Below are 25,810 nucleotides of genomic sequence, written 5' to 3' on the forward strand. Positions count from 1 at the left end.
ACATTCATTATTGATACATGCTCGTCGGTTCCGGGTGCTTTGGACCTTTCCTTCTTTCAAAACATCTCCAATTTGGTCGATGAATGTCCAGTCCAATCAATTTAAAATAAATAAATTGTAATATAATCAATTTAAAGCTTTCTGATATACCTTGTTACCAAAAAAAGACCAGAGAGACCGGTCCTCATACTACAGCCATACAGAAGTTTCTGAAGGCACCTAAATAATAGTACATAAATAAATATTTGACAACCAAGCGTCAATTTTTAAAAAGACAAAAAAACATCAAACTTTTCACAACTTAACAGTTTGTATTGAAATATTAAATTATCTTTTTCTTTCAGCTAAACAGCTAAACTACAGTTAACCTTACCTGAACTTCTATTAATATCAAGATCAAAATTGGCCAAAGATATCCTGCTATTTTCAAATTTTAGCGAGACAAACGAACATTAATTCATTTTTATATAATATAAAAATAAAAAACTTTGTTTACACTTACTACGCTTGTTATTATTTCAAATAGCCCACGAAATTAATATAATAAATTAGTGGTCCTTTATAATTCCTGCATATCTACTTTTAGGGCGCAAATCATCATTTTTAAATGTCACAGAAAGTGTACTCTCGGTGCGATGTCCGTGTCGCCACGAGTCAGGCGGGACGAGCTTATTAGTCAACAGTGAGCTGATATTTTTATACCACTCGAACAGTCTATCTAAACACTTAATTATTCAAAGCGATAACCTATATTTTGATGACAAAAGTGACTTTGTCAATAATGGTACTGAGTTGTACACTCGTAGAATATTAATGCTACAGAAGTAGCGTGGGTAACTTCATTACACAGGACAAAAGAACAGAACAAAGCTATTGATCTTGCGTCTTTATCGCGTAACCCATTTATTTGTTTGGCCCAGTGTCAACTTTGGGCAAAAAAACAAAGATCTGTCATGTCATTGAGCTTGCGAATAGTATTTTTGTAATTTTATTGTTTTCAAACATATTTGGTGTGATATACCTTTCAACTTATAAAAGTAAAGGGTTGCAAGTTAAGTCAACCATGGGTTGGGTGTTGTATGTCTGGTTGCCGAAGTCGTTGAATGTAAAAATCCAGGAGTTAGCCTCCACACGTAAGTATTGCTTTTCACCAAACGTTTTCAATATAATTGTAGTTTTTTAATTAGTTAACAAGTTAACAAGCTCGTACCAAATAAATTCTATATGAAATATTCTTTCCAAAAGTATTGATTTTTGATGGAAAATCACAATTTTTCAGTAAAGTTCTCGTAATGAAAATAAACATAACATAAAACTACAGTACTTCAGTACACCAATTAATGCGAGTGAATATGTGAAGGCCTATTAAACGTGCTGCTCATATTTGACAGCGCTGATTTTACGCCTATCTCAATAGAGGAAATCTACCACGAGGACAATTTCAAAAGAGACGTGTGAAGAGCGCAAAAAAGATAAACGTTTCGTCATGGTGCAATGCTGCAATGAACATAAGCGCATTGTAATATGAATAAGACTTATATAGGTTTCTCGTAGATGCCATTGTCAGAACTAGACCAAATTAGAATGGGACCGGATCACACGGGAAGCAGTAGCTTTCAAATAATAAAAATCGCGTCCGTACAAAGTACACAAGTCAGAAGTGAAACTTCTTTGGAAACCTAATTTTTTTTATGGAATAGGAGGACATACGAGCGTACGGGTCACCTGTTGTTAAGTGATCACCACCGCCCACAATCTCCTGTAACGCCAGAGGAATCACAAGAGCGTTGCCAGCCTTAAAGGAAGGCACGCTTTTTTTGAAGGTACCCATGTCGTATCGTCCCGGAAACACCGCACAAGGAAGTTCATTCCACAGCTTTGTAGTATGTGGAAGAAAGCTCCTTGAATACCGCACGACGACGATTTCCCGAGAGAGACCTGCATGGCCCGTGTACACGGCATCACCAGTGCTGTCGTCTGCATAGCAATGAATGTTGGAGGTGTCCAACGTATCATTTATATGCAGAAGAAACAGCGTTGGAGATAGCACACAGCCTTGGGGCACTCCAGCATTCACGGGCTTCGGGTTCGAGCAATGTCCGTCGACAACGACCTGTATGCTGCGCCCAGTGAGGAAGCTGGAGGTCCACTTGCACATGCTCTCGGGAAGCCCATTTTTAAATCGCGTTTAATTATATCAATTATCCTTATCTGTTCTCTAAGCCTAATATTTCATTGTCAATATTAGAAATTATTAGATGTTCTACTAACTCGCGAAGATATCCATATTCTTGAAATCATAAATTTGCGCAGCAGCCATCTTGGATTTCAAAAATGATCCCAAATTCGTTCTCTGCACCCTCGAGAACCTCGAATCGGGTATCCATATATTTGAAATCATAAATTTACGCGGCAACCATCTTGGATTTCAAAAATGATCCCTATTTCGTCTTCCGCACCCTCCAGACCCTCGAATACGTTATTCAAAATGTTGAAATCATAAAATTGCGCGGCGGCCATCTTTGTTTAAAAAATAAATTAAAAAAGTGTGTGTGTCAGCTCCAACGCACGACTGGAGTTTACTACTCAAGAACGATTGTCTTTGAACAAGTACTAAACAAATTCAAGTCCAATGGAGTCGGCTATAAACAAACATACAGCAGAAGTTAATAAAAGCGTATTAATTAAAAAAGATCGACATCATATATAAGGGTAAATAAACGCATTAATGAAAATTCTTAAAGAATATATATATGTATATATATTTTTTATTTACATCTTCTACGACTATACATATTATATATCAAATATTTTACATTTAAGTAGATAATACATGATTACATAATTATAATTTTACTATCGAATCATTAATTATCATAAACTACAGAAATAGTTAATAGAAAATAAATCATGAAAAAGTATAGATATTAAAAAAAAATAATAGGTTAGGTTAAAACTCGTCTATTTGGCATGAAATGCGCTGTGTATACCCTCCATATTAAATTAAACATTTAATAATGTGCATAGCTCAAATAAATTTCTATGAACTATATGGATAATTCAACATTAAATAAATACAAAGCACACATTTTATACATATACAGTAAATGTCATATTAATGTATGAATTGTAACTTACTAGCCCACGTGCTTATCAGATTTTCCGGCACTATTATTTACACCACTTTCTTAAATAATTTATAGAATTTTCACTTAACTTTATGAAAGTATAATAATAAATCAATTTCAATAATATAATAAAGCTTCAAAATACAAGAAAGTGAAAGGTGCGCGAGAAATGATGCGCACCAAAACCGTTACTATGCCATTTGATGAGTAGGTTTTACTCTCCATATTTTTCTCATGCCAGGCACCTTATATGAAAATCGATTCATAAGGAGTAAACTCCAAAAACTTGCACGATTCAAAGCTAGTAGGAAAGATGTTCTACTTACTATCGGCCACGCGGTAAACCTGCACGATACAGGGCTAGTAGGGAAGCCCGAGAGTAGGAAATACTCTTCCTCAATTGGTGTCAATCGCTCACTCCCATGAACATAAACCTCCTCCTCTTCTTGAACAGAAACGTCCCACATTTTCGTGACGCTCTATTACGTTTCAAACGTAAAAATTTACCCTCATGGCGCATGAAGAAGTTCCAGTTCAAAAAAGGATCATCAAAATTGGTTCACCCAGACGAAATATCTGAGCTAACAAACATAAAAAGAAATACCGTCGAATTGAAAACCTCCTCCTTTTTGAAGTCGGTTAAAAATGCGGTCAGTTTTAATAATAGTTCGTACTATAAATACGTACGCTGGTTCTTGGGAATGATCTATCATAATGGGCAGGATTATTGTCGCATAAATAATATAATAAAAAATAAAATAATTAAATAAATAGTGTTCTGTGGCTAACCACAGAACACAATAATTACACATATCAGTTACAGTCACAGAACTCACAGAACACTTTTACCAAAGAGTATAACTTTTACTCTAACAAGTTAGAGCTAGGTATGTGTTCTGTGATCGCAATCAAAGAATATATTATTAATTAATAATCTTGAATTTAACGTTAGACACAAGTTAGATTTTAGAAGAAGTTCGAAACTCGCAAGACCGATTATTAACCCTTAAATGCATGATATTATTAAATATTTTGAAAAAAATATGTAGCATAGATTTAGGGACACAATACTCGGTAAAAATAATAAAAATAATATTGATCATATTTTAGTATATTTATTTCTAATAAAACAGCATCCTAAAGATGATTGCTGCCAGAGCTGAATGTTCCTTTCAGAAACACTGGATACAGTTAGCTCTAGGTTTATAAATATATTCCACTTATAATACTAACGTAGTACATAAGAAATATTGTTGCTAATACATTTAATAATATATATGAAGATCTCTCTGAATTAATTAAATAAATAAAAACTCTAGGTATCATTTTTGTTACTCCATGCATTTAGTCAAAAAAAATATGTTTTTAATTTTTATGAAATGAATAGAAACAATTATTGTTTCTGTTCTCACACAAAGAAACTTTACATTTTAAATAAATGACAGATGTCAACTTCCTACAGTTATTATATTTACATTTATTTCTCACATTTGAATATTCTCTTTCATGCCCTAAATTGTCGAAACGGACGTCTCTGGTTGGCATTACTTGTTCATGTGCTCGAGTTGTCCTTGCTTTCTTGATTGTTGCTTCTTCTGAGCGAATAGAGCTTGGACGGCCACGTTTATTATCGTGATTGTAACTTTGGTACTTACATAGAGATTCTGCTAGATCTGTTCTAAAGTCAGCTAAATTCATTATTTGCTTCGGATTCTCTTCTTTTTTGGTCAGTACTTTTTTGTAGAGCACCCAAGCGTTGATGACCGTCATGTCTAGCAGATGATAAAATAATCTTGTTGTCCATTTGCGAGACTTCAATCTGATGCGGTAACGACCTAAATAGCTGTCCATTAGGTCGACGCCGCCCATATGAGCATTGTACTCTTTCACGACTCTTGGACAAGGGATTTCAACTGTAGTTTTTTGCTTTTTGTCAAACCGATTGATAGATTTGACTGGTTCTGCTGCTACATAAGTCGAAAGCAATAAAACCTATTTATTGTCTTTCCAACTAGTAGCTATCAGGTCTAATCCATTGTAATGTGTAACATTTTCACAGTATGACCCTCTGGGAACATCAGCTTTCATTACGTCTTTTTTTTCTGGCAATTTGCAGGTCTTTCCTAGTCTATTTCTTTGTACTGTTCCCAAGCTGTAGATTCCTTCTCCCCAAAGATAATAGAATAAAGCAACATTTGTGTAAAAGTTATCGAAATACACTATATGATTAACTTTTCGAGGAACAGGTCGCAACGAACGGATAACTGTATTGGACACGGCACCTAAATCAGGTTCATTTTGTAATCTTTCAATATTTTGTGCTCCTGAATAGATCTCAAAGCTGTACGCGTATCCCATCAAGCAACACAAGACAACAATTTGAATCCCCACTTATGGGGTTCGTTCGGCAGGTACTGCTTCATAAAGTGTGAAATCTTGGTTGCACACATTTGTTCGTCTACCGACAGTCTGTGATCAAAAGGAACACTCATAAATTGTTTGTTTAGGTAATCAATAATAGGTCTGATCTTGTGCAATCTGTCGTGATTAGGATGACCAACGGGAACGTGATATTCGCTATCAATCATATGAAAAATTTGACGAATTTTTTTAAATCGATTTACTGTCATAGTATCAGCGATGCCAATCTAACTTTTGTGGACCAATATGATCGTACATTTGGGAAATGATACACAGAAGAATAAATTAATTTGCCTAAAAATTTACGTAGCTCCAAGACCGTAATAGTATCGGTGAAATTAGCATTTTTCTGTATTGCATATTTGTTGGATTCATTCACTATTTGTTTGATCAATTCATCTTCAAAGAAATAAGAAAAAACAATGGAATGGGGTGGTAAGTTCCATAATATTCTGCGGGTAGTGTATATTTCCTTTGAATGCTAAAGCTTCTTCAACAAGATTAAAATTCTTCCGTTTCCATACTAGATTACAAGTGGTTATATTTCTACTTACACTAGCTGAAGAGGTCGATGGGAGTGGTAGCAGTTCAACCTCCTCATTTGAAACTAAAGGGGAAAAACTGTCAATTTCACCGTCATATATTATTTGTGGATCACCACCCACATCTTCAGGATTTTCTGAAATGTCTTCTAAATCAGCTAAATTTTCATAATCATCAGCATAAAATTCAATTTCATTTTCATCTTCCTGAAAATTGTCATCAGACAGTTCTCCACTTTCCAGTTGACACCAAAATGACTCAATGTCACGTTCTTAAAAGCATTAAGTAGATGAATCTCAGTCACCCATAGCCATAATTTGCGATAGTTTATGCAATTAAAAGTCAATTACAAATAAAATATGACATTGAAATAAGTAAGGAAAACTTGAATTATTTTAGCGCTCAATGCATGAAGTATCAATTTTGATACCTCACAAAAATAGCAAGTAGAAGTATGAAAGCTCACAAAAATAGTAACTACGTGTAGTCAATAATAAGGATTACATACTTACGATAGTCAGAAGAATTTTTGTTGAACGAAAAGTTTCTAAAACAGCAGTTCACAACAATAACAAAAGTGCGCGGAAGTACTTCAACTACGAACGTCAAGTAACTTTTGACAATGACAGAAAACCATAAACGAAACTTTATAAACCCAAACATTACTAATTACTATATTTTTTCGTTCATTAATTAATAACAGTAAATAAATATTTTAAAAGAAAACTTAACATATATTAAATTGAGGCCATAGCTTTACTTAAAGTTTAAGTATAATTTTTGATACCATATGCATTTAAGGGCTAAGAAATAAGACGTGAATACTGAATCGTGACTGATTGCTGATAACTGATAAGTTGTTTAGGTTTTACTGATTTGGGACTTGGGGTAAAATCATTATTTATTTTACTTTGCATTTTGTAAATAAAAATAGAATAAATGTCGGACGACGAGGTAATGCGATTTGAGATAACAGATTATGATTTGGATAATGAATTCAATCCAAACAGAAATCGTAAAGCAAAGAAAGAGCAACAAATTTATGGTATGTTTTATTTCTTACACATAATGAATATACAAAACAATTGAATTAAAATATCACCTTCAATTATGTTCTTGTTTATTATTTCAAAATTACACAGTTTTCGTGTTAGGTATAAAGTTAAATATTAAATCAAACATCTTAGATCAGTTTCATAACTATTCGTAATAAATTTTCTAGGGGATCAGTTCGTAGTATTTCTTTACTGTGGATATAGTTTAGAAATTGTAGCTTGATTAAACAAGTTCTACAATTAAAGTTAAAAGCAAAGGGGAATCAACATTCAATTTAATTTTAATAAAAATTTGCAGGTGTTTGGGCAAAAGATAGTGATGAGGATGACAATGAAGATAACATTAGAAAGAGAACACGAAAGCAAAAAGACTACAGTGCACCAATTGGATTTATTGCTGGTGGGGTACAGCAAGCTGGGAAGAAAAAGGAGAAAAAAGGTTTGAATAATAATATGAGTATTTTCTTTAACCACTGCAACACTTTTTGCTGCAATTTTAGCACAAGCCACTTGGTAATTACATGATCTGTGCTGCAGTTAAAGAATGAAAATGAAATACACAATGATATGAATATTTAACAATCCTTGAAAGAAAATTTTCATTGGAAAGTTTGCATCTACACTTAGAGTGTGCCCTCCATTTCTTCGAGTGTGTGTCCTTTTCTTGTTTTACATTTAAAATTCTTAGAAAACATTAAAGCAATGATATAACTATAATGCATAAATATCACAAAGTCTCCCATGCAAACTTTACCCCATACTACTACCCAAATATACCCTTTTTTTTACAACAAAAGGAAGCTTAAAATTGTTTCTCAAGGTCTTGTATATATGTGTACCAAATTTCATCAAAAGCCTATCAGGGATTTTCATATCACACAGATCAAAGTTTTAAAAATGCTAGTACATATTTATTAATTTGTTATCAAGTGTCAAAATCTAAAGTTTCAAGGTTTTATCTGTGACATTGACTAAACTTTCAACGCCTTTAAGCAATAAAAAGTAGCCTATAAATGTCGTTTCCCAAGCTCTAGCCTTTCCACATAGGCACTCTCCGCCGCAAAATGTTCGCCTTAGTTCGGCATGCGTACGGCGCTCTCGCAGCGTTCTCTCCGTGCGTATTATTTTACGTGTAGTAATAAAATGCTTATAACTAGGGTGATTTGAGTGACTGTCACTGAAAGCTATTGAAACAAGCTATAAGACCATATATAAACTTTTTTGTTTTTGTAATAAACATTATATATTCTTTATAAAATAAAACCAAAATCTCCACAAAGAACAATCTTCATGCACTGTCTTGATAACGACCACTGGCTGCGCCACCCGGGAAAAAGTGAACACAAAGATACTATGTTCGTAAAGCTATGACGTCAAATATTGGTGGCATTGAATTGTAACGGACCGAAATGTGTATCGGAACTACACTCGTTGTGTATATCGGACTACATAATTGTGTAGGAAAATAAACCATCTTGTACACATAATAAGGGTGACAATTGGGTGAGGTAAAAGAGTGCCTTGCGTCACTGCCGAACTCTGTGTTTGTAATTTAAAGTGCCTGCGGGCACCGTCCGTTGTGGAAAGGCTAGTTATTGGTGTAGGTGTAAAATCATAACAGACACTCAGAGTTACTTTCACATATTTTGAAATATTTGTAGGGTTATAATATTAGTAGTGTTATGATATGACTTTATGTTGATGATTTCATTTTGGTGCAAACTTAATATTCTTATTTGAATAACAATTAATTCCAGAATTAGAATCAACAGAAGCATCCACATCTCGACCAAAATTTGCAAACAGTTCAGATGAAGATGATATAAATGAGCCCCATGAGTCGGAGACTGCTGGTATCAGGCGAGTGGGGCAGGGAATGAGGCCACCCAACCTGGGTGGGAATGTTGGCAACTGGGAGAGACATACCAAGGGTATTGGAGCCAAGTTGCTGCTGCAGGTACAATATAACTAATTGGAACTACCAGTATAGTAAAAGTAATTGCTTTACTATGTATTGTGATAAATTCAGTTCCATGCATGCAATAACATGAATTCTTATTTCACTAGACTTCTAAGCTATTTTAAATATTGATGGTTGAAAAAAAAAAAGTGCTCCCCAAACTACTTTACTTATGTGTGCTGACATAATTTTAAATAATGGTTACCAATATATATACAGGGTGTCCCAAAGTTATGGGACATGAAGGGAAACCTTAAATATCGAAGATAGGCTATTTAACTGAAAGAAGACTTTATGTTATTTTTAAAAGGTACTACTTCTGCATTCTCTAAAAATCTCTCTCTAAATATCTCTACATTTTCTAAAAATTACTTGCCTCGTCTGGAAATCGAACAGACTGAAATGTAAAAAAAAACACCCCTACTTTTATGATGCTAATCAAAGGATTTGCCAAAAACTAATAACTTTTCGTAAGTAACATAGTATTTTAAAAGAAGGAACAACGTAAAATGAATGTTTTCCTACTTGGATTGGTATGAATGGACCGATTAGATGGCCGGCCAGATCCCCGGACCTTACACCATTTGATTTCTTCTTTTGGGGATATGTGAAAGAAATGCTATACATAAGAAACAGAAGAAATAAATACGAGAACGTGGGCGAGTTACAAACAGAATTGTGCCATATCATATTGAGTATTCACCATAAAATGATAAGAAAATCAACAGGCAGTGGACTAATCAAAAGGTTGGCGATTTGCGTAAGACAAGAGATATCACATTTTGAGCATTTAATTAATTAATTTACAAATAATACCCACTTAATTGACTACTTTCTTTTAAAATACTATGTTACGAAGAGTTATTAGTTTTTGGCCATTCTTTCGATTGGCATCATAAGAGTAGGGGTTTTTTTACATTTAAGTCGGTTCGATTCCCAGATGAGGCAAGTAATTTTTAGTAAAATCTTTGAATGCACAATTACTAACTTTTAAAAATAACATAAAGTCTTCTTTCAGTAAAATAGCCTATCTTCGATATTTAAGGTACTTTCCCTTCATGTCCCATAACTTTGGGACCGTTTTATTAAAATAGCTGTCCTTAATATGTGTCAAAAAAAATTTTTATTTCGTAACTAGAGTTAGATTAATTAATTAGATTGTATAAAAATACACCATTATTTTTATACTTTTTAGTGCACATTATATCTATTGTTTTGGAATAGTGTTTTTGAAGTCGGTTGTTTTTTTGTTATCTTTTTTTAATGATTGTTAGTGAATTTGAAGTACACTAACTAACAAGTTGTGTAAATATGTGAAGATATACTAAATTTTTCAATGCAGCAGTGAACGTAAGTGCTTTGCAATTTGATTACAGACAGTTAATTCTGCAACAGATTGCACCCATACTGTAAGTCGTTAAGGAGTCCCATTGATCATCATATTCGACTATGACAATTACTTTACCATAACTATGATATGGTAGGTGACTTAAATATCCGGATAGCATTAAAAAGATTCGGCCGAGTATCATTAATTTGCTCCTAAGAATTCAAGAGTGCCATTATTTTGTCATGGATTCCGTAATCAGAACCTAAACAAAATCTCACCAAACTATCTTTGAAGTATATCCTTTCCAATAAAAAGAGAATCATTGAAATGGGTTGGCGTGATATTGAGTTATTCGTAAATTTATCATCCACTTTGCTATACATATGTATAGCAAATTTAAGACTTTTATAGTTTTCTCTTCGATGCCATTGTCCGATCTGGACCAAATTACAATGGGACCACACGGGAAGCACCAGCTTTCAAATAAAAAAAGAATTATCAAAATTGGTTCACCAAGTCGAAAGTTTTGAGGAAACAAACATAAATAAAAACATACCGACGAATGGAGAACCTCCTCCTTTTTAGAAGTAGGTTAAAAAGTAAGCAATACCATATTGTTATATTTATGTAAGTTCCTATATTTTCGTTCATATATATGTGTGTATCATAATATGTTTCAACATAAGAAATAATAAGTAAATACAATGTTTGATATATTGTACATTTTTACTATAATCTTTATTTATATCATAAAAAAACAAATAAATTGTTTGTACATGATCCTAACCCCCATGTTAATGTGGTCGTCCTGCTGAGTACCTACCGCTAGCATGATGCTAATATAACCTGATCCACGTTGAAATTAATGAATGATGTACGATCGCCCGGGCTGCCAGGCCGGCTACATAACTGGTTTTGTTTGTTTATAATCCAATTCACTAGAGACAATAGCTTCCTTTTTGTTTTTAATATTGTTTTGTATAACTTGCATTGAGCGATTCTGTCCTAACACAGATTATCTAAATCTACCAGGAGAGTTTCATATGTGATTGTAAATGACTGTGTACAAATAAAGAAATTATTGACTTGATTTTTTGATTAATATACCTATTTTTTATGTTAGATGGATCAATATTTGTTGCTGGTCTTTGAGATGGAAATAGGCTCATGACTTGAAGGGGGCAGCATATTGGTTCCAGAATACAGCTAGTTAATGATTCCACGAAGTGGTGGTACGCGGCAAAGTAAAAAAAAATATATAAATTATACATTAGTCATAATTTATAAAATTATGTATCACACAAGGTTTTTCCAGAATTGCACTGCATTGGTGACATATCTTTTGTCATCAGACAATTTCTTCACTTCTTATTATTGTTTATTTATTATAACAATTTTATTTCAACTTAAATCCTATTGATGCTGTCAAGCTAAAGATTTGTTCATTTTGTTACAGATGGGTTATCAACCAGGAAAGGGTTTGGGGAAAGATCTTCAAGGTATCTCGGCGCCAGTTGAAGCCACTGTTAGAAAAGGGAGAGGTGCTATAGGCGCTTATGGTCCAGAAAAGTCTGCAGTAAGAATGTCATTCAGTTGCTATTTCTTTATTCACCATATTCTTGACAGAATTTATTCTTGACATACTAAAAGTATTTAGAATTGGACATAGTTTGACTGGCTTTTAGCCTTACATACTTAGCCTTATGAATGGAGCATTGTGTATGTCAGTTTATCTTTCCACTCCAACCTACCCCTGGCCATACCAGAAAGTTAGAAGCCTTTTCATACTGCTGCATCATTGGTCATTTTTGTATGACCAGATATAGAGGTCTACAGTTCAAGAGATACTCAAGGGTGGTCCATGGTGTAGAATTTGACGGGTCTAAGTTCTAATTACAAATATCATAAGCATTTAATTTAAAGAGTGGCAACGGTCCTGTGATACCTTGGCTGTTGCATGAGAGTGAGTGGTTGTGATTACTTTTTGTTTATGGAAGATAAGGACAAACAACAGTACCAGTCACCTGATCGTCAGTGATCGCCACCCCCCACATTTTTTTGCAACACAAGAGGAGTTACAGGAGCATTGCTTTTAAAAGAGTTGTATGAAAGTTGTATATGAAAACGGCACTGTGGAGGAATGGCACACACCCAGATTGGAGTATACTATATTATCTGTAATAGGTATTAATACCATAGAATTTGATATATATATTGCACATAACCATGTTAAGGAACTATTTGCAGCAAAAAGCCAAAAAGGAGGAAGAGCGCCGCTTGAAAGAGAAGGCAGAACAAGAAAAAGGGGCGGAGCCTAAGACATACAACTGGAAGAAGTCTCACAAGGGGCGATACTTTTACAAGGATGCTGCCGATGTTATACAAGAGGGTAAACCCACGATGCATACTATTAGCAGGTATAAAGTTAAACATAAAAATAAAACACACACCATCTACTATTTATATATTATATACTTGAATCTTTATGTATTCCAGAAAATAAGATCAAAGGGTTTTGTTAATACAATATTCACAAACAATCTAACAACTAAATAATTAACTGTAAAATTAAATAGAAAAATTATGCAAAATGTCCAAGATTAGAGGTTCTAAGAATAAATTACGTACAATAATTAGGTTTTAATAATGACACAATGACTAATTAATATTGACCGCAAATTGGGCAGAGTAACACCCTAACTCATCAATGGTTGAAATGGAAGTGTGTCGATGTTTTTTTATGTGTGTTTGTGATTGTCTGAATGTATGTATCTGTGGATAGGTGTGTGAGTATTTGTGTATAGTGTTATTGCAGGTGTCTAATTTGTGATGTGTGTGTGAGTGTGCTGTGGATCGCGTCGGGCTTCTAATAAATATTCACCCTATCCTCATGTAACGCTAGTAGTAGTCAAGCTATCATATTATTCCCAGTGATCAGAATTGACAGCAAACTTAAGTCCGACCATTATTCATTTTAACAGCCTGATTTATTTCCTTTCGCTTTATAAATCGCTTTTTGGTCCCGTGAATTCATAGCGACTTCTGTGACATAACTAATAAGACTTCATCGTGGTGTAACTTTCGTGCACATTTCTTTAAGTGTGCAGTAGTTTCAAACCACGCAGAATTCTACGGAAAAAATCCTGCTAGGACAATGGTACCAGTCGGAGGTTCCTTTGCATAGGAAGCCAGCAAGATTATGGGTACCACAACGGCGCCCATTTCTGCCGTGAAGTAGTAATGTGTAAACATTGGTGAGTTTCGGTCTGAAGGGCGCCGTAGCTAGTGAAATTACTGGGCGAATGAGATTTAACATCTCATGTCTCAAGGTGATGATCGCAATTGGAGTGCCGCAAATTTTTTGGGTAGGGTGTATAAATTTACCATCCGCTGAACGTCCTGCTCGTCTCGTTCCTTATTTTCATAAATAAAAAAAATATGGTTATGCGTGGTAAGCGTTAGGGCTATACACTCTAGAAAGTATTTGGTTCACAGTCAGACTTTATTGTTACAGCAATGAACTGTCTCGCGTCCCGGTGATAGACATGACTGGTCGCGAGAAGCGTGTGCTGAGCGGATACCACGCGCTCCGAGCTGCTGCTCCGAGGTATGAGCACGAGCCCAGACGGGAGTGCACCAACTTTGCCATTCCGGCGCTCACGCACAACCTCCAGTTAATCCTGGACTGTTGTGAACAAGTGAGTATTGTTTAAATATTTCTAAGGAAATGAGAAACCTCCTGTTAATCCCATAAAAATAAGTCCCTTATTTCATTAAATGACCATCGAGCATACACGTAAGTGATCACCGGTGGCCATGCTTTATTGTAGAGGTAGGCAGGAAAACCTTATGTTGACGACCCCAATAGCCTAGTGGTTAGTGAACCTGCCTACTGAGCTAGAGGTCCCGGTAGGTGCAATCATTTATGTGATGAATATGAATGTTTGTTTCCGAGTCATGGATGTTTATGAGTATTTATGTCTTAATAAGTATATTGTATTTTATATATCATTGTCTTGCACCCATAGTACAGGCTATGCTTAGTTTGGGGCAAGATGGTTTGTGTGTCAATAATGTTATTTATAAAAGACCATCATACGCGTAAGTGATCACCTATGGCCATGCTCTATTGCAGAGGTAACACTGGAGCATTGCCGGACATTTACGCTGGTATACCTTATGTATGCCCCATGACGGTATGGAAGTCATCTGCTGAAAGAAGACTGGTCTATAAGTCCCGAAACGATACTACTTATAGACCCTTCTGCTTAGAGCATACACTTAACCACTTAAAGCCGGATCTATAAATATTAAAGTTGTTCATCGGTGTCGATTTTTGCAGAAGGACTACTTACTTATTTTACTCACCTCCGAGGTGGAGGTGTGGTTTTATATCATTAAAATATATATGAGTACATCAATATCTGTCTGTCAAGCCCCTGCTTCATAGTAACGTTTCTTTAGTAAGTGTCTTTTTTTCCATTTTTTTTAAAATAAATGAACACAAGAGGCTATCAAGGTGAAAAAAACACTCGTTACTTATGTCTGTCATTAATTGACACTTATATTGTATTGTCAGTAATTGACACCAATCAAAAGATTTAAGAAAAAACAACCTTTAACGCTGGGTCCTGTACTCTGTCCTAGAAAAATAAAATTTGGTGAGAAGGAAATTGTAATTCAAGTTTGATGAAGTGGTCATAAATGACATTTATCCGCCGAACTCGTAATATAAATTTCTTTCTCTCAGGACATTATCCAAAACGCCCGGGAGCTGCAGCAAGCGGAAGACGAGATCGTAGTCCTGGAGCGAGATCTCGAGGAGCACAACGTGAAACTGCGCGATGAAGACCTCGTCATCGACAAGATGCAGAACATTCTCATGAAGGTGGACACACTTAACCAGCCAGATATCTCACTGGAGACAGCCTATGAAGTGCTGGAAGATCTGAAGGTATTTTGAAAGAAGATAACTCTTTGTTCTAGAAAGATAAGTTCATTTTATTTTATCATGATTCATCACCGAAAAGTTAAGGATCGAGATCACTGTTACTAAGATTGCTGTTCGCTCATACGTCCGTCTGTCTGTCTGTCAGCGGAATGTTCTCACAACAGTTTGTGAGATTTGCAGTCAATAGTCAAAACCAAGATGGCGAATTGGAATCAAAATGGCCGCCATGCAAAAAATTTTTTTATTTTTTTTTGCAGGAGTAATTATAACAAATGTGAAAAGAACAGTACTTATTTCACCTACCTTTATTGCTCCTCACCACTAACAGCATCCACTACAGAATTCCAACATGGTTTTCAAGAGGAAGCAGAGAAAGTCTCGGACAGAATGTTATAGCTTGCAATCTGAGCTTTCGTACGTTGAATTAATTAGCTTGTACATGTTCTATTAATATTATTAATTGAATATCTTGCGCATGTAGTCACTTCCTATAAAAAAAAGTGTGCCTGTACTTATGTATGCACGCAAGAAGTTATACTTCTTTGGCGTAACAAAGCAAAAATCGTTAAAATTATTTATTCCTCGTGCTATTCTATGATTTTAGAAAAAAACAATTTTGTTAAAATATTGCAAGGATGGCTTTGACTATTAATTAATTCGGCTGTTGGTATGGGCTTGAACCCTTTGCCTGTCAAAAAATTTTACCGGAACCAACTTCAACCTGTTACTTTTGTGTTACAGTGATGCACGCGCATCTTAATATAACGAATGTCGCAAGCGTCAGAAAATTTTAGGAACCAACTTCAACCTGTTACTTTTGTGTTACAATGATGCGCGCGCATCTTTAAATTTCACTCTCATCATTTTTTGATAACTCGCCTAAAGAAGTATAATTTCAAAAACACAATTTCTGATGATACCGCTTAATGAAAAACAATGGTGTACAGGGGTCCTTCCCGTTGGAATATGAGATGTTCGGTTTGGGCACGATCGGTACCAACATAGCCAGCCCGCTGTTCAGCGCACTCCTGGCCAAGTGGGAGCCGTTAGAGTTTCCGCACCAACCAGTCGACGTGTTTGTCAAGTGGAGGCCGCTGTTGACAGAGGAGGCGTATAATAATCTGTTGTGGCAACATTTCTTGCCCAATATCACCACGGCGGCCGAGTGAGTAATCTTCTTCACAAATTACAGAATTAAGGGGTTTTTACTTTGAAATTTACATGGCAAGCTGTTCTAAATTTTTGTTCATCATCATTATCAGCCGGAAGACGTCCACTGCTGGACAAAGGCTTCCCCAAAAGTTTTCCTCGACGATCGGTCCTGCGCTGCCCTCATCCAACGTATACCGGCAATATTGACCAGATCGTCGGTCCATCTTTGTTCAGGAGGCAACAATGTTTTTTGTAATATTTATGGGACTGGAGGAAAAATGACCCTATAGATGACTTCATCACCGCCTGCACTTTTCTACATCACCATACGAATGGCCATTTCATATTCACCTGGGCAAGGAAGTTCACTCCGGTTATACGTCAAAGAACGTTCCTTAGGAACCTCAAATGTCTTTCATTTTCCAAAAGTGCCCAATAGGCACAGTTATAACTTACAACCCCAAATTAATTACTGACTTAGTCCGAATTACAGAAAGCGATTCAATACGTATTCCATTTCAGGAGTGTTTTGTCACTGTCTCCATAACTGTGCAAGAAAATGATAAAATACGTACCTTATAGACGTTTGCATACACTTACTTCGAAAGCCGGCCAGAGATATGAGCAATACTCTAACGGCCGTTTCCAATATTCAGTCTATCTCCAGTTGTGGCCTACTTGAGTAAAAAATTGTAACTATCGTTGACTTTTCTGTCCCAATAGACTTATCGATTGTCACTCACCTTATCCGTACACGCTGTCTGTCAATTGGAGGAGGTATAGCTTACCAGCGATAGAAGTTTGTATGGCAATTGCAATTCACGCGTCCCAATATAAGGCGATTAGAATGACTTATCGGGTCTATTGGGACAGCTTCAGATTATTGCCAGCTAATTACTGACAGTAGAAGGTAGTAGTAATTTATTTCTATATGCAGATAGTATATTGGGTTCGGCCGTTAATGTGGCCAGAACTGCGCTTTGTAAAGCACTAGAATATGGGCTGGCTTGAAGTGTTGTATCGCTCTATTTATAACCCTCAATTTCTTCGAAGCCAATTTGCCAACTCCTATAAGATGACCTCGGAATTGGCAATAACTCAACATCTCGGAACCCGGTATGCCGATACTACTTAATGCCTATTTAACAGGGTGTTTTCGAAGAGCGGTGATAATTCAAATGTTTTTTTAATGGTTAAGCGGTAAACTTGAGTCTTGTGTGAGTTAAATTATTCAGGGTTTATTTTACCCCAATCCGGAAACATCTTTAATAGAGATCTCGATAGGAGTGAAAAGTTTCTTGCGGCACTAGTCGACGATTTCCCTAGAGATCGGCATCTCCAACAGACTGTCATTCAAATTCAAATATTTTTATTCAAAATAAGATTTTAAATCACTCTCAATCACATTCGAAATAATGTGCCTCAGACCTGAGAAGAAGGGGCGCAAGAAACTCTGCGGGCCTTTTTTGGCATAGCATAGCACGTTAGAGCGTTCAAAATATCATTAATGAACGGTGTAGGAGAAGAAACAGTGCAGAGATAGTATACAGCCTTGGGTAACTGCACAACACGGGCGTCGGGTTCGAGCAATACCCTTTTGACAACGACCTGTATCCTGCTACGTATACCAATATTATGGCGCAGTTAATTATGCTTTTTAGGATTACTACTACGATGTCCAATAATGACAACCTTGCTTTGACTAATTGTATAAGTGATATCCTTCACTTATGGAATTAAACATACTAATTTTATTTGTACTCAAATTCATGGACGATGTGGGACGGGACCAGCTGTGCCAAAAAATTTCGTCCGAGTGACGCATCGAACGAAATTTTGGTATGTTTTGTTCAACTCTTACGGTTGTGGCTTCCTCTACAGGATTTGCTTTACAGTTGATAGCCCCAATATTCTTTGTATAAAGTCGAGTTTTTGACAGGGCATGGAACCCTCGAAAGCCCGATCCGATGGTACGTGTGTTCCAAGTATGGATGGAGGCTGCCCCCGGCTGGGTGCTGGGCACGTGTGCCGCCCGCTGTGTGGCGCCACGGCTTTTGGCCGCTGTTCGCGCCTGGGACCCTACCAGGGACACACAGCCACTTCACGAGTGGGTGCTGCCCTGGCATGCGCTGTTAGGTGAGTTGGCCTGATTCTGATATATACAGCACTTACTTAGTAAGGACAAAAACATAACATTTTAGGGAATTCGTGTTTAATGTTTAATAAATGTTAGTGTATTCCATACACGTGGGTTGGGTTACTAAGTCATGATGTCATTAAAAAGGATTGTGTGGTTTTATGAAACCACGGTAAAAGTGAAACTTTTTTTCACATTATAGACATTTAACTAAAAATAGCGTGGAGCACTGGCACAAATGAGTAATAATAGTCTATATACTACACGGTCAGGTGCTGCGAACTATAGGCGCCGCCTGACCGTCACGTGACATGCAACACACAGACGAAAAGGTTTGAGACGGTGTAATAAAATGTTCACTTTAAAAGAGCTACAGTAGGGCTGCCATTTTTTGTCAGTGCGTTAATATGTTAATTTCGACATGATTGTGGTTTGGAACGTTTTTCTGGAATTACATCCAATTGTGCATCCAGGTGAATCTCTGAACGCGAGTGTTTACCCTCTGATCCGGTCTCGCCTCACCGCGGCGCTGTCCGCGTGGCACCCGGCGGACTCGTCCGCGAAGCCCCTGCTGGCCGTGTGGCGGGAGGCCTGGGGCTCCGCCCTCACCGCGCTCCTTCATCATCACATCGTGCCAAAGTTAGAGCACTGCTTGCAACATGCGCCGCTTGAACTCGTCGGGAGAGAGAATAGTGAGTATAATTTTTTTATTTATAATAAACTAGCTGACCCGACAGACGTTGTTCTGTATATAATAAATAAAATAATGTTTTTATATGAATTTGTCAATAATATATCATAATATCAAAAATAACTTCGTTAAAATATGCACCCTGCTGTCGTAATGAAATTGTTTCACAGCAGAATTGTCAAACCGTGCGTCAATAAATTCTCTCATAGAAATTATATATGGACACATCAAAGAAAAAACAAATTTGTTGTTTTTATTTAATTTAGCAGCATTTTTCTATTTATTCACCTTTTAAACCTTTCCTGGATTTCCTCAAATAATTCAAGATTAAAATTAGCCAAATCGGTCCAGCCGTTCTCGAGTTTTAGCGAGACTAACGAACAGCAATTCATTTTTATATATATAAGATAAAATAATATAAAAATCCCTTTATTACTTTCTTATATCAAGTAAAATTAAAAAATAATGTGCATGCAAATTTGTTTATAGATACAATTTTATTTAGCTTATTTTAATGCATTTAAAAAAGAACATTAAAAAAATTTTAAGGTTAAGGTCAAGGTGTGTAGTGTATTTTGAAAATACCTATTAGTAAAGGTTTAATTTAATAACGCGTGTTGCCTCCATGGGCATCTACAACAGCTCTCATACGATTAGGCATAGAGTTTATCAGCCGCTCTATGAAATTTTGAGGGATCATCTCCCATTCCTCTTCTACGGCAATTTTCAACTCCTGCATCGTATGGGCAACTAGCTGACGAGCCCTAACACGTCTTTTAGCTCGTCCCACATGTGCTCAATCGGGTTCACGTCTGGGCTTCTGGCTGGCCAGTCCATAACTGTGATGTTCACATCCTGAGGATGCCGGCCGTATGGGCTCTTGCATTATCATGCATAAAAAAGGAAATTTGGGCACACATAGTCCGCGTATGGCATCACGTGAGGTTCGAAGCATTCACGAATTTAATGTAATGTTGGCAGCCGTGGTAACGAAAGCCGTAACAACGTCAAGTTGAGTTTGAAGGCGCGCTGTTCGGTGGTCTCGCGTTAGTTTGAGGTCATTAGCTGGCTTGTGTGGTTCCATGTCGCGTTCTTTTAACCTTCTCCGAACAGTTCGAGCGCTCACAGATACTCCGTGGAAGTCGCGAAGTTGGTTTTGTATCTCATTGGAGGTAAGGTGACGATTTCTCTAGCTGGTCGTCACGATGAATCGATCCTACCTTTCAGTTGTGACCCGAGATCGCGGCCTTCCTTGGCGACGGACAAAGCCGCCAGTCTCTAGTAAACATTTCGGACCGCAGATCGACTTAAATTAAGTTGAGCTATCACATTTTTTTGGCTGTGTCCGACCTGGATAGGTGCCACAGCTTGACTTCAGGCGAAGTATCCATAGATTATTTATGTAACCTCACCTTAATGTTAAGAATAAGTAATGTTTGTTGCAAAACCAAAGAGAAAAATCACACTTTCAAGAATTAAATACAAATAAACCAATAAAATAAAGTTTTCTTAGTTTTCGATTGTTTGATATCAACGAAAAGGTTGTATATTGTCTTTTGTTTCTTTAAATTCTGTGGTAGAAATTCAAAAAAAGACTGTTGAATGAAATTATGAATGTGCCAGGTTCAAAACTGCATAATAACTTTTTGCTCGAACTAATATTAATTTTTAGCTAGGACCAAACGAAACTGAATATCCAAGGTGGGCCTATAGATGTGTCCAGAAGTGTAACATAATATATAATATTATATAGTTAAATTTTTTATAGAACCTGATGTTAAATGAGCACCGCCGCCCATCTTCTCTTGCAACACCAGAGGAAATACAGGATTGTTGCCGGCATTTAAGAATTTTTTTCATAAACATTACTAACTAGGTAGAGAATAGCGTGATCAAAAACTATTGGAACTTTATTGCACACTTACACGTTTTTATTATATTGGTAACGTAAAACATCCTCTCTATTTTAGGCTCTATATATTCATTGTTATAATGCAACACAGATCATACGTCATAACAGGGCTTACTAAAAACTGGGCTCACTCGACAGTTTCATTCTTACAATAGCATTTTGTGTATAAGTTACATTTTTAGTATTATTTTAGTTAACCTGAAGTTTCGAGACTTTACTAGATCACGTTTTCAAGGGATTCAATTATAATCCAAAGAACAATGGCGAAATTTTACCTGACTATAGAAATAACCGTCTAAGGTTAGGATAGTTACAAAAAAAAACTTCGTAGATAAATTGACTTGTTAGATAAAATTGTATTGCAAAAGGAACCGGGGAAATAAATGAAATATTTATTTCATTTTCACATTATATGCTGTCACGACTATGAAATCACATCCATTTTAGGTTAGATCAAGGAAAGCTATCTGTCAATATGACTGACAGCGATGAGCGAGTGATCAATGAGTTTCTAGTTTCTATACCTGTCACCTATGATCTACCTAATGCTAATAATACCTATCAATTATATGTAGTTACCTCTGTTGTGTTGTTTTGCGCTTTCTTTATTTTATTGCGCATTTGACTTCCCTCTTATAAAATTACTTATAAAGCTATGGACAACCAACTCTGGTTTGTTGCAAATAAACTGTTATTACCATTGCATCAAGTAACAAGTTTCCATTTTATCATAATATAATACCTACTCAGAGTTGTTGACCGTAGACAGTAGTACCGTAGACGTTAGTAATTAGGTAGGTATTTATTAACTATTTGCCTATGGTTACTAGTTCCTATCCTTAAAGATTTTTGGAATTGGTGTTATTCAGTGTTATTGTTGTTGGAACATGTTAGTTGGAATATAATAGATAAGTATAATATAGTTAGAACGGTAAAGTAATAAAAATAAAAACCTAACCTAAAAACTCAAACAAAACAATCATTTATTTCTCCATTATCGCGGTTCCAAATTAAAAATGAATAATGTCAGTAGATGCAGAACATTATAGAGAATTAATTAGTACACGTCAGTTCTTGAGACGCTTCCATTCAATTTCAAATATTTTGTAGTATGAAACTTCGCCATTGTTCTTTCAAATGTTTGCAGACGACTTAAAAATATATCGTGAAATTAAATCTACAGAAGATACGATCATATTACAAAGTGATCTTGATACGATCTGCGATTGGTGTGTTAGTAATAGGATGGTTTTAAATTCCTCAAAATGTTTTTACTTAAACTTTTCTCGAAAACGAAATTCTTCACTACTTACTTACTTCATAAATGCGTGTCCACTAACAGAAGTTAGTACAATGCGAGATTTAGGCGTCATGGTTGACACAAAATTAGATTTTAGAGAGCACAATGACTACATTTCCAAAAAGGCATCTCGTCTTTCAGGTTTTGTGATTAGACAAACTTAATTTTTCAACGACCCTGATGTGTCGAAGATACTTTTTAACAGCTACGTGCGTAGTCTTTTAGAGTATTGCAGTCCGGTGTGGAACCCTTCTTACAAAGTTGATATTAAGAGGTTAGAACAGGTGCAGTCGAAATTCTTATATCATCTCTCATATTCAAGTAATCTTTGTCGTCGATTAGACTGCTACGAATCTAGAATTGTGCATTTTGGCATGACGTCTCTTGTACAGCGTAGGAAAGTGTCAGACCTTGTCTTTTTACACAAACTGATTCATGGCCACATAGACAGTCCTCTATTACTAAGTAAAAAATACCTTGGCTGTCCCACGGCATTGCAGCCGTATTATTAATAGGAAAACGTTCAGTCTACCCTCAACACGCACAAATTATGGTCAACATTCTAGTTTATATCGCATTTGTTCTCTGTATAATGAAGTCTGTCGGAAGGTTCAGAAAACTTCTGCTAGAAAAAGCGGATTATTGGCTTGGGGACTGTGGGGTTGAATTTTGTTCATCTAGCTTAAGTGAATGTTTTTAGTTTTATATAAAATCTAGAACACATTTAAAAGCACGCTGTGTTCACTTCCAGAAGGAGGCACTCGCCCCAACATGTTAACGTATTTTTCTGTTTTATACAATATTAAGAGTGTATCCCGTTTTGTGAACATATTAAAAAAAAAGGGGACTGCGGTTGTAATATGTGGCCATATTTTGCCTCGGAGGTGGTATTTGCTGTAGACAGATGGTTTTTGGCAAAATTTATTGGCAGTGTCCTCTTCTTTTTTTTTTGCCCAAAACCGTCTGTGTAATTATAATCAATAATATTGTTTTCATTTCTCATACTCGGAAAGTAATGTTGTGTTGATCTGATTATTGGGTAAAAAATGCTGCTTCCCTCCACAGAGAGGGAAAAATTTATACAAATTACTTCCCACCTAAGGGCCGGAAAGAACTTTAAAAATAGAACTGCTGTCAGCTGTGAAGAGTTTTATGTAAAAATAAAACTACTAAAAAAAATGCTGCAGCCATGTGACTTTCTAAACAGCCAGTGTGAACATAGCGCAAACTTCTTTGAGCGGAATAAGCCGCAACAATTACGCGGTGAGTTCCATTTTTAAAATTCAAAAAGTCGACATAAATTGTCCTAATTTGACAATTAATTTTAAATAGGTACTACTAATATTACACTGGCTGTGTAGAAAGTCACATGGCCATAGTTTGTTTTTAAATAAAACTCTTCACAGCTGACAACAGTTCTATTTTTAAAGTTTATTCCGGCCCTTAGGTGGGAAGTTATTTGTATGAGGTTTTCCCTCTCTTTAGAGGGAAGCATCATTTTCCATCCAATAATCAGATCAAAAGAACATTACTTTCCGTGTATGAAAAATGAAAAGTCACTATCCTACTCGGACTATAGCCGCTCTCGCTGATGTTTCGAATTGATTCTTTCGAACCTCTGTTAATAATGTAATATTTTCGCTCAGCGGCGTGGCTGTGGTGCGTGGAATGGCTGGAGCTGGTAGGTGCGCCCACCCTAGCGGCACTCGCAGGTCGCGCGCTGTTGCCGCGCTGGCTCAGTGCTCTGGCGGCCTGGCTCAACACGTCACCGCCTCACGCCACGGCGCTCGCATCCTATACCAACTTCAAGGTACGCTGCACCACACTGCACACAGTACACATTGGACCTGGTGCTCCGGGTCGTTTACAATGCAGCGCCTTATTTCTAGAAGTAATTCTGTGAAATAACGGCACCCATCAGACCTTAACGATCATGCTTACGTATTGCAGCTTCACGGCAGTAATAGGGGCCGTTTTTGTGCCCATAATCTACCTACCGGCATCCTGCGCAAAGCAGCCTCCCACTGGTAAACGCCCTTAGTCGCCTCTTGTGACACCCTTGGGCCTAGGACTTCCCTATTCTTTTTATGCTCCGGGGAGGCACAGTTTTATTTGGCACTATTGGATTATTTCCAAAACACCCCAGCTTGGCTGCTGTAGCAATCCTCCTTGGCATCCTCCAACATATCAATAATTTGCAGATTGCAGAAGAAATCTGAGGGTCTCAGTGGCAATCATCGACAACGACCCATATGTTGTACCCATTGAGCATTGACTATTTTTTTATAACAATAAGGGACGAGACGAGCAGGACTTTCAACTGATGGTAATTGATAAGCGCTGCACATTACAATTGCGATCGTCAACTTGAGACATAAGATGCTAAGTCCCATTTGCCCAGTAATTTCACTAGCTACGGCACATTACTGCTTCGCGGCAGAAAAAGGCCCCGTTGTGGTACTCATCATCTAGCCGGTATCCTGTCCATTACAGCCTGCCGCTGGTAGAATCATGCAATTAACTGTTCAATTTCCAGAAAATGTTTCCTGAAGAGATTCTTCGAGAAGCAGTTGTTCGCGACGCGTTCCGGAAAGCCCTCGACATGTTGAACCGCAGCTCAGACATCGACACAGTTCAGCCGCCTCCCGCGCCGAAGTTCACACAGATCCTCACAGAGAAGGAACCTTCTAGAATCGCAGACATTCTGTCCGCGAGCACGCAGAAGAGCTTCTCTGAACTTCTAGAAAGTAGATGCCTAGAGAAGGGTATTACGTTCGTGCCGATCGTGGGCAAGATGAAGGAAGGACGGCCCGTGTATAGGATCGGAGAAGCAGATGTGCAGTGCTATGTTGTAAGAAACATTGTGATGTCCTCTACTGATAACGGAAGGAATTTTTCGCCAATCAGTATGGAGAAGTTGTTGAAAATGGTTGAGGAATAAAATAAATTTATGAAATGTTTTGTATTTTATTGTATTATACCTTTTTCAACCATAAGTCAGTTAGGCAACTTGTTATAAATAGTTATAAAAACAAAAATCTTGGAAATTACACAATTTTTATTTTGAAACGAGTTTCTAATTGTACCTACCTATTTTATGGAACAGTTGTATAAGAAGTGCCAAAAAACGTATGTTGAATGACGCCACGAGAGGTCATAAGTGGTTGGTAAGTGTAACGTCGTCGTCACCAAATTAAATAAGGCATCCCCCACCAAATCATTAATAATAG

The 25,810-nt window shown here is 36.6% G+C and overlaps 1 protein-coding gene across 2 annotated transcripts; it reads left to right on the forward strand.

The window, feature by feature from the left end:
- Positions 1-6,712: 6,712 nt before the first annotated feature.
- LOC126975602 (septin-interacting protein 1) lies at positions 6,713-25,536 on the forward strand. 2 transcript variants are annotated; one of them, XM_050823566.1, is made up of 12 exons: positions 6,717-7,137; positions 7,446-7,586; positions 8,905-9,104; positions 11,894-12,013; positions 12,685-12,854; positions 13,952-14,135; positions 15,188-15,391; positions 16,336-16,553; positions 18,480-18,676; positions 19,151-19,369; positions 24,227-24,390; positions 25,117-25,536. In XM_050823566.1, the coding sequence occupies exons 1-12, from the start codon at positions 7,032-7,034 to the stop codon at positions 25,519-25,521; spliced, it is 2,328 nt and encodes a 775-aa protein (XP_050679523.1). In that variant the 5' UTR covers positions 6,717-7,031; the 3' UTR covers positions 25,522-25,536. The 2 variants fall into 2 exon arrangements, with proteins under 2 accessions (XP_050679524.1, XP_050679523.1); XM_050823567.1 differs by lacking the exons at positions 15,188-15,391; positions 16,336-16,553; positions 18,480-18,676; ... (1 more) ...; positions 24,227-24,390; positions 25,117-25,536 and having other exon boundaries at positions 6,713-7,137; positions 12,685-12,826; positions 13,952-14,114.
- Positions 25,537-25,810: the final 274 nt, after the last annotated feature.

This window comes from Leptidea sinapis, chromosome 36 (assembly GCF_905404315.1).
Source record: "Leptidea sinapis chromosome 36, ilLepSina1.1, whole genome shotgun sequence".
Classification (NCBI taxonomy): domain Eukaryota; kingdom Metazoa; phylum Arthropoda; class Insecta; order Lepidoptera; family Pieridae; genus Leptidea; species Leptidea sinapis.

Excerpts from the sequence above, each read along its gene's own strand:
- LOC126975602 (XM_050823566.1), top strand. The coding sequence starts at position 7,032 with ATGTCGGACGACGAGGTAATGCGATTTGAGATAACAGATTATGATTTG. Across the intron at positions 15,392-16,335 it reads AAGTGCTGGAAGATCTGAAG|GGGTCCTTCCCGTTGGAATA; the intron begins GTATTTTGAAAG and ends AATGGTGTACAG. Across the intron at positions 16,554-18,479 it reads AATATCACCACGGCGGCCGA|GGCATGGAACCCTCGAAAGC; the intron begins GTGAGTAATCTT and ends AGTTTTTGACAG.